The sequence below is a fragment of the Trachurus trachurus genome (assembly GCF_905171665.1).
Source record: "Trachurus trachurus genome assembly, chromosome: 14".
NCBI lineage: Eukaryota > Metazoa > Chordata > Actinopteri > Carangiformes > Carangidae > Trachurus > Trachurus trachurus.
The window spans coordinates 33663988-33673987 of record NC_139903.1 but is presented as its reverse complement, the minus strand read 5'-3'; the positions used below and the strand labels follow the sequence as shown (position 1 = coordinate 33673987).

At 40.8% G+C, this 10000-nt stretch overlaps 1 protein-coding gene across 1 annotated transcript in view; it reads left to right on the top strand.

Annotated features, from left to right (window-relative positions):
- lcp2a (lymphocyte cytosolic protein 2a) overlaps positions 1–10000 on the top strand; it is a 19140-nt gene that overhangs the window by 8993 nt on the left and 147 nt on the right. Inside the window, exons 9-20 of the mRNA XM_083987446.1 lie at positions 1–42; positions 887–964; positions 1319–1344; positions 2120–2208; positions 2429–2447; positions 2680–2692; positions 2858–2945; positions 3110–3135; positions 4811–4881; positions 7218–7292; positions 8191–8340; positions 9585–10000. The exon at positions 1–42 is cut by the window's left edge and continues 7 nt beyond it; the exon at positions 9585–10000 is cut by the window's right edge and continues 147 nt beyond it. Coding sequence (XP_083843572.1) covers positions 1–42; positions 887–964; positions 1319–1344; positions 2120–2208; positions 2429–2447; positions 2680–2692; positions 2858–2945; positions 3110–3135; positions 4811–4881; positions 7218–7292; positions 8191–8340; positions 9585–9734 — 827 coding nt within the window. The 3' untranslated portion in view covers positions 9735–10000. The remainder of the gene's footprint in view (positions 43–886; positions 965–1318; positions 1345–2119; positions 2209–2428; positions 2448–2679; positions 2693–2857; positions 2946–3109; positions 3136–4810; positions 4882–7217; positions 7293–8190; positions 8341–9584) is intronic.

The window sequence follows — 10000 nt, the reverse complement described above, 5'->3', positions numbered from 1 at the left end:
ACTCCACCAGAAGAGACCCCTCCCCACGGCCATCAGGAAAACGTGAGTGACACTACAGGCTGAGTGACATCACTTCCTGACTCAGTCTGAACATCCATGATGCACTGCAAACAGGAAGTGAAGACTGATTCAGCTGCTGTTAATTAAAGGGACATTGTGTAACTTCTCCTGTTATCTCTTCATGAAAATCAATTATTTTGTTCAAAAGTCTGTTTTTCATTAATCAGTAATCCCCCCCATCAACAAACTGAAGTGTTCCGGTAAGCTCTGAATTAGCCGTTCATGCCGTTCACTGATGCTGCATTCACCTGCAGTCGGGCAGACGGCCGTCGGTAACAAACCAGATGTCATTTTAGTCACAGAAGTCCAGAGAAAGCCGGTAAAACGTGGGTCAGGTAAACAATACCACATCGCCATGACAACATATTGTCCTGTGTATTGTTTTGCCTCGTGCTGACGGACCACTTGTTTACATAGAGGCTTGTTTATGCCGTTACGTGCAGCGGCTGTCGTCCGTCTGCCGTCTGCCCAATTTCACGTGAATGTAGCATGAAAAATAGGATTGAGTTGCTGGCGATAGATGGGAGGAATTCCTACACAATGTACTTTTGAGGCTGGAATTATCATTTTTCATTATCTATCAATCTAATAACTGATTTGTCTGCTTTAATCGGTTATAAAGAGAGCTGCTAATGAGCTGTCTTTCAGTTGATGCAGCTCTTCTTACTATGTAAACACACAAAGGAAGAGTAAGGCCTCCGGTCTAATTTTCCTGCCGTCATTTGGTCTTTATGTGAGAAATGAATCACTCAGATTATATGTAGATATATAGATTATAGATTGTTTGATCGTCTGTCGTATTAAGCTGTTGATCTTTTGTGTTCAGTTCCTCCACCGCCCCCCCAGATCTGTCGTGACAGCAAACCAGGCAGAGATTCAGGATCCAACCCATCCCCCAGCAGAGGTAGGCCTACTGACCAAGGACCAAGACCAGGACCAGGACCCACCGTCACTCATTAAATCATCTTTACTTTTATTCTGCTCATTGCTTATCCAAAACTACACTTTTTCTAAATTTTCCTGACATCCTAGTACCTTTAATAACCTACACTTGTGCTGTGTCCTGGGACAGATTACAGACCAGTGGCTCATCACTCACCTCTGCTCAAAATTCTGTTTTCATTTTTACCTGTCTTAATTTTGCTGCTGCAGCAGCTGCTTCTTTAAGACAAACAAATAGGCTACTTCCACCCAAATGTGGGAGTCAATCACTTATAATTAATCAATTTGTCCTAAAACTAATTCATTTTTTCCACAGGACCTCATCGGAACACAGTGGACAGGGTGAGTTTTCGATAGCAAGCGGATTTAACATTTAAAAGCTAAGTTTGACTGTCCGGAATTAACAACGTCATTTCTGAATTGTCGTAATTACAGTTGGATTTTTCATTCAAAGTATCTGTAATTCAGTTTTGCCTAGTCAAAAAGAACATTTCCAATATCCGCAACTACATTCTTCCTATCCACAATTGTCATTTCAGATATCCACAACTACGTTCTTCCTAGGACAAACGACGTCACTGTAACCATTCATGTGTATGGGGTTTGTCATTACAGATATCTACAATTCAGTTGCAGATATCCACTATGTGAATTACAGATATCTGTAACTGAATTACCACTAGTACTAATTCCAGTTACAGATATCTACAACTTCATTTCGCCTAGTCAAAACTTAATTTCAGATATCTGTTGAGGTGAATTAAAGATAACTGGAACTGGAATTATGACTAGTCAGAATCAAATTGTAGATATTTCAAACTGGAATTCGCACTAGTCGTAATTCAGAGATCTGTAATGACAAACCCCATACACATGAATGGTTAAAGGGACGTCATTTGTCCTAGGAAGAATAGTTGCGGATATCAGAAATATTCTTTTTGACAAGGCAAAATTGAATTACAGATACCTGCAACACATATCCAGTCTGGCTTTTAATTGTTAAAATGGTTTGCCATACTTTTCTTTTAAATAAACTTTATTCAACATTATAGTGGACAAGGTGAGTTATTGTTTCACTGACAACTCTTCTATATTGTTGGTGCTTTGTGTGGAGCAGGAGCCTTCCGCCTGGTCCAAACCCCCCGTTCCTCCTATCTCCAGCTCTGTCGGCAGAAGCAACTCCTCAGCCAGACCTTCACCCAACAGGTGAGGTCTCGCCTGTCCTCCATCGCGCTCTGATTCAACTGTTCACTTAGTCAGATAAGCATTAAGCTACTGTTCATCCACTCACTTCTTTATGGGTTCTTCTGAATCCACCTCCATCCCATTTGTTTCCAGTGAGTTCTATTGTAAAATGATCTAATGTGTCTAATCTAATCTGTTGTTTCATAATTGACTGTTTTTTCTCTGTGGTTTGGTTGAACAGGTTTGATGGAAGGAGAGAGGTGAGTGAAAGATATTCAACTGAATGTGGCCAGGAAAACAGACATGAAAGAAATAAAAACTGAAGAAAAATGAACGTACTATGAATGAAGTTATGGTGGAAGACACATTCAAATCTCTAATATTCTGTTTTTATTCATTTAAAGTGTTCAGCTTTTTGTATTATTATTATTTTGATGGTAAATTTGTCCAGAATGAAATGTGACCTTTTCCTCTCCTCTGTATCACCAACAGCCACACGATGAAGGTGAGATGTCTTTACCTCTTTTTACTTTGATTTAATTTTTCGTTGACATGACGAACGTCTCCAGAGCCACAGAGCCTCCTCAGCTTCATACTTCAGGAATTTCAAGTCTCCCATGTTTTATTTTTTTCAGGCATTTGTTCTTTAAGCTCTGTCTCTCTCTTCCAGCTTCTAAAAACAACACCTTCCCCCTCCAAAGTAAAGGTTTGCCCCCCCGCCCTGGGCTCCCTGGCCCCCCCGCACGACACGGAGACAGGTAGCTATAAACAAATCAAATAATAATAGTTCATATCTCGACGGTGGATTAATATATATCATATAAATACTCACAACAGCAGCAAATATGGATTAATCCACTGCTGTGTGTGTGAGTGTGTGTATGGTCCATGAATAATGTGTTTGTTGTTTTTCTTTTCACAGTCTGCCACCTCCCAAAATGCACTCTGGTAAGAACAACACAAACATTAAAGAGCAGCTCGCCATTCTGGGAAATCCTCTCCTTGCCTCTCGGTAGCGTTGATGGTAACATGTTGGTAACCTTAGCTTAGCAGAGAAAACAGAGAAATAGTTGGCAGCTAGCTTAGCTTTGCTAAGCAGCTTCTTTGAGCTCCACTGGTAAGGATGAGTGCAGGGGCGGGGCCCGAGTATTTTCTGTTGGGGGCCAGAGGGGGTAACAACCATGAATCAGCGGGGGCCAAACAAAAGTCACAAAAATGAAGCCTGTCACTGATCGCTGTCTTCAATATTTATATTGTACAGTTACACACTGTTTACAGTAGCCTATGTCTTCATCTTGCTTTTACTGTGGTCACATTGAATCTTTCACTTCGTAAGGAAGATTCCTGTCACCTTTTCATTTTCCGCTGTCAGTGTCAACATTAAGATTATAATGAATCAATGATCAATTCAACAAAAAGCGGAATAAACAACACAATAAATTCTCACAATTACTGTAACATGAATATCTTATAGATCTCTACAATAAACATCTCAGTGTTTTGTGTAACAGTCAATGTATAGGCCTACAGAATAACCAGAACAAGCATCAACTGCCACTCAAATGGTGAAATTGAGAACAACAACAATCCTACAGCATTTTCTTTAGAACACTGGGATGTTTGCTGTAGAGTTGATTAAAGGGATAGTAGCATTTTTTAAAGTGGGGTTGTATGATCTACAAATAGCCCCTAAGTACTTTAATTGCAGTAGAAGACTCTCTGCACTCCTCCCGTTAGCAACGCCAGCCCATAGCCCTGCCCAGAGATTTACAACATACAGTGTTGTGAACAGACCCAAAGAAACAGCCTATTTTTACGGCCTAAAATAGGTTTTACCTGAAAAAAATACACAGTTCCATTGTTCGCTATAACATAATTTTTTCCAGCCCTTCAAAGTGCAGGAAAAACGCAGTTTTTACTTGGAGCTAACCAACTCACGTATCCCTCCGGCCCAGGGTTAGCGCCCGCCGATCAGCAGTTGGTTAGGTCCAAATAAAAACTGTGTTTTTCCTGCACTTTGAGGGTCTGGAAAAAATTATATTATAGCGAACAATGGAACTGTGTATTTTTTTCCAGGTAAAACCTCTTTTAGGCCGTGAAAATAGGCCGTTTCTTTGGGTCTGTCCACAACACTGTATGTTGTAAATCTCTATGCAGGGCTATTATGGGCTGGCGTTGCTAACGGGAGGAGTGCAGAGAGTCTTCTACTGCAATTAAAGTACTTAGGGGCTATTTGTAGATCATACAACCACACTTTAAAATAATGCTACTATCCCTTTAAGAGCCTTAGTCAGAAGTTGATGCTTATAACTCCGTACAGTGAACATTAGGAGAGGTTTAGAGATTTCCTACAAGTCAATGACAATTGGGGGGGCAAACAGGGTAGCCAATCAGATTTCAGTTGATTGTCGATTGTTGACATTTCTTTTAATGGCTGCCATGTATTGTATTGTAGCATAGTTATTAAATGTGTGTGTGTTTACATTACAAACTCCATTTATCTGTGAAATGTAAAGTCTGAAGGTGGGATTGTGTGAGCTGTGGGAACACCAGGGGGCGCTCCTCCTGAATCTGTACACAGGCAGCAAGTCTCTAAAGTTTGTAACTGTGTGTGTGTGGGCAGGAATGGATGATCGCAAGGGCAGCTTTGTTGGACAAGACAGACCATCGTTTCATCCTCCAAATGCAGCTCAGGTAACAAAATACACACACACAGTCTTCTTCACCAAATGAGAACGCTAAATCTATTGCTCACTGTTCATAGCCTGTCATTTAATTTAATGAAATTTAATGAAAAATATCTGATACAGGATATAAATCCTTTACATCAGACTCAAATAAATAACAACATACAAAATTTAAACACAAATATACCAACTCATACATAATCACTAAAATACATATGACAAAATAATCCCCAAAAAATCTCAAGAAAACTACAAGAGAAAAACAAAAACAAGAAAGAGAAAAAAACAAACACAAAACAAAATAATTCATACCCTTGCCCTGTAATTATATAAAAAGTCCTTGTTTGACCAACATTGATCGAGTCTATTTTTAAAAGAGTTCACTGACGGAGCCAGTTGATATATTCAATCAAAGATGGACCCCCTTGAAAATGAGATGGCACATCTCAAGGGTCTATCCTGTAAAATAAAGTCATAAAAAAGAGAGAACTGAAGAAAGAACAAGTAACTAATGAAGCAGTATAGGCCTAATTTGTAAAGTCATTTAATTAATTCTTGAGGGATGTAACTGGTAACTGTAACCAGTTAATACTATTCAGTAACTTGCCCAGCACTGATAGGACATAGCTTCTCGCATGAACCAAAATACAAAGATAGGGTCAAATAAAAACATTCACAAAAGTGTAGTAATGATGCAATTAAATGAAAAAAAAAGTACAAAAAAGTGAGAGAGAGTGAGACAATTGCATTCAGTAGTATTTTTTCTGTTTTTCTGAGTAATTTTTTTATGGTTTTTCACAGAAATGTATTTTTCAGTTTTTCAGAGTTTTTTGGATTTTTCAAAATCCCATGGCTGCGTAATGATGCAGCTGTGGCGAGGCGGTCGTGTGAAGACGCAGCCGTGCTGATACATTTTTTATTTTTAAAGTTGGTTGGGGCCATGTGGTTTACAGCCAACCCTGAAAGATGGGAGACACAATAATGATTCACAGCAGCAGTTCCTATAGCTCACCTAGTAGGGCAGCTCTCCATGGCATCAAAACTTTATCAAAGTCTGGGTTCCATTCCTGCTAATCGTGTGCAATTTTGGAGATCAATGCGTTTTCTTTTCTCAACATCATTATGATCACTACTGTACACACAAACACACACACACACACACACACACACACACACACACACACACACACACACACACACACACACACACACACACACACACACACACACACACACATATATATATATATACTGTATATGTGTATACAGTATATATATACACATATATATATATATACATATAGAAAGAGAGAGAGAGAGAGTTGGCAAAATACAATATTAAATTGTTTTCCCATTCGGCTATCAGTAAGGAAAGGTCTGTGTGTTTGGGGCGATCACAGTGTTTCTGTATGCAGCAGCCTGAAAAGCCCACTCTGTCGGGAGGACAGAGTGGGGCCGGCCCTTTAACCAATCAGGAGACCCCAGACCAGAATAGAATTGATTGGTCAAAGATACCGGGAGCTGTAGGCTTGTTTTCACAACAAATCCTGCCTACCCCGGCTTTAACCGCTGCAGTCAGTCCAGCCTCCACTTCATCATGGATCTATTAGATCTATTAGATCCATGATATGTATATGCTCCACTTTGAAAAATACAGTCAAGCTATCCCTGGCATTGTTTTGTACTACATGTATATAGTACAGTAAGAGCGTGTAAGGACTGATTTCAAAATAAAGGTGACCTTCCAAAGCGGATTCAATTGCAGAATTTCCTGGGTGATGAAGTCGTCACTGTGTCCCCTGTAAATTCAGATTGATATTGAAAGGAGACTACTTGAGAGAGTGTCACTCTCAGAGCAGTCTGATGTAGCACCTTTATTTTGAAATCAGTCCTTACACTCTTTTACTGTAGTATATACATGCAGCACAAAACAATGCTGGACTGTATTTTTCAAAGTGGATATACATATCATGGATCTGATAGATCTAATAGATCCATGATGAAGTGGAGGCTGGACTGACTGCAGTGGTTAAACGTTACTTGCAGGTGGGAGCTCAGAAAAAATACTCCGAAAAACAGAAAAAGAATTTGCTCTGAAAAACTAAAAAAAAAAAAAAAAACCTATTCCAATTTTTTTTTCAAGTGAACACAATAGGCTTCCGTATTAATGGGATATTATCTGTGTTTTACTGTTTTATAATTTTTACTTTCTCTTCAGCACATTGGATGAACTTTCTAGACCTTTGTACTGCAGATACTTTGTGGCCATTTGTACCAACCCCACTTAAAAAAAAAGCTGAACTATCCCTTTAACAAATTCAGCTGTGTGTGTGCTTGTGACAGGAGATGGACCCTCGCTGGTATGTGGGGAAGGTGACCCGGGGTCAGGCAGAGGGGTGTCTGAAACGAGTCTACAAGGTAACAGGAATATATAGTTGAGTAGTTTATACAAACATGAAAAAACCTTGATGTCATAAACTAGAAATGTTTTATTTCTTTTTAGTGTTTTACGGATTTAAAGGTGCTGTCAAATTTCTATTCTGCATTGAAATAGAACAGTGGCTTAATTTTACAAGATGTTAGTTAGTGGATCATATGAAGAGCTATAAACTTAAAGGGATAGTTCACTCAAAATTGAAATTTCACTCATTATCTACCCTCATGTCGACTAAGGGCTGGGAGAAGTTTCAGAGTCCTCCGTGGCTTCAGTTACAGCGGGGCTCGGCGCAGCACTGCATGTCCATATGACGGTTGCGAACGGAGCTCACTTTTCTTCGTCCAAAAAGACACACCATAAAACATCCAAATACCTCCACACAGCTCGTCTGTAATGTCCCTCTTGTATTGAAGCCCCGACATAAGAAATTGTTCTGAAAAAAATTAAATATGTCTATATTTTTAAGCTTGTTTGTAGCGGAAGCTCCCAGTGTTGCTCTGCTGGAATCTCGCGCGATTTGCGGAGCCGTGAACTGGGCGTCAATGCAAATCGTGCGAGATTTGCACATAGGCAAAGCAGTGAACTGAGACACTGGGAGCTTCCGCTACAAACAAGCTTAAAACATAGACTTTTCTCATGTTGGGGCTTCAATACAAGAAGGACATTACAGACGAATACTATGGAGGTATTTGGATGTTTTTTGGTGTGTCTATTTGGACGAAGAAAAGTGAGCTCCGTTCGCAACCGTCATATGGACATGCAGTGCTGCGCCGAAATTTCAATTTTGAGTGAACTATCCCTTTAAGTTGAAAAAAATGAGCTTTACTTATTTACTAGTTTTATTTTGACATCACTGACCTCTGACTTGCGCCTATGGAGGACGGGGCATACCTGGTGAGGGACAGCACCCGGCAGCTGGCCAACCAGCCCTTCACCCTGATGGTCTTCTACCAGGGCAAAGTCTACAACATCCAGATCAGACAGCAGCACCAGCAGTTCTTGCTTGGCACTGGACTCAAGCTGCAGGAGGTAAACAGACCTGAGACCTGAGACCTACCTGGATCTGGTCTCAGTCTCTTCAGTTCTACACAAACAGCACACAAATGCCGCGTTGCCACCAGCTCGACGTGACTCGACTCGCCCTTTTTGTTTCTCCATGCGGTAAAAGTCAGGGATGCAAACAGCGCACTGAAAAGCTGAAAGGCTAACAGTGACTGCAGTGATACAGAATAAGAACAAGAAAAAAACTATGTCTGGCTATACACTGGATGATTTTCTGATCTGAAGTTAAAGGTCCCATATTATACTCTTTTCTTTTTACTCAATTTCACTCAGCTGTCAGACGTCCAACTAAACTGTATTGTAAATGTATTGCCTCTAACTGATCCGTGGTCCTGAATGTCGGCTGTCTAAAAGTCGCTCAAGCTCTACTGAGAACAAGCTGTTTCTGTGCCTGCACCTTTAAGTAACATGGTTACTGTACACGGCAAAGATTATTACCACTTTATCACTTAAAATTGGTCGGTATGTCATCAATTTAGCTCAGGAGTTTCTTGCTGTGTACTGCAGCCATAGAAATAGACGTGGTAGGCGTTTTATGGCGCTGAGGGGCCGGCCTCACTCCCGTCGTGACATCACCACAGGAGCTGAGTCTGAACAGCCTGTATGAGCACCGTTTTACCAGTCGGTGGGCTGCAGAGTCATTGGCTTTCCCCATTCTAGGAGTTGGTAGGCTCAGGGAGGATCAGTTTATGTATGTAGAGACCAGAAAAAAACCTGTTTTTCATAATATGGGACCTTTAAAAACATAGAGACACAGACATGAGGACGGTGTACGCTAATATTAAAGATTGTCTTTTTATTTATTTTTTTTTTTAGTATATTTTTTGGGCATTTATGCCTTTATAGATAGTACAGTTGAGACAGACAGGAAACGGGGAGGCAGAGAGAGGGGAAGTGACATGCAGTAAATGGCGCCCGACGCGGGACTCGAACCAGGGCCAACTGCAGCGAGGACTGTGCCTCTATACATGGGGCGCCCGCTCTAACCACTACGCCATGCGACGCCCCTTAAAGATTGTCATCCTCTGAACACACTAGATTACTTCTCCACTAGACGACTCATCCGCACACATCTGATGTTTGGAGAAGATCAAATGTGGCTTCAAGGCCTCATGACATGACACATGTGTTTTCTGACTAATCAGGAATAAAGCTATTAGTGCTTGCAGTAACCCGTGTGTGTGTGTGTGTGTGTGTGTGTGTGTCTGCAGTCTTTTCCAACAGTCAGTGACATCATCAATCATTACGCTCAGTCTCCTCTGCTTCTCATCGACGCCAAAAACCGAGGCTCAGGTCAACAGAACCAGTGTGTCCTCTCCGTCCCAGCTGGTTACTATCTGAGCGGACAGAGCTGGTCCTGACCGGATCGGACTGGATCTGAACAGCCGTCATAGTGAAACAGGAAAACCAGCAGGCAGCGCTCGGATGAATGTCTGTATTTAGCACCTCTCTCAAACTTCACCTCTGAGGTTGGAAGGAGGTGTCTGTTTTGTTGTTGTTGTTGTTGTTTGTTTTTCTTTTTTGCAAATTGGATGAAAATATTTTGCATTATTCTTCAGTTGCTTTGCTTTTTGATCATCTCTATTTAAAACAACAGTCTCTGATGTTCAGACAGAAAGGAAGCCAT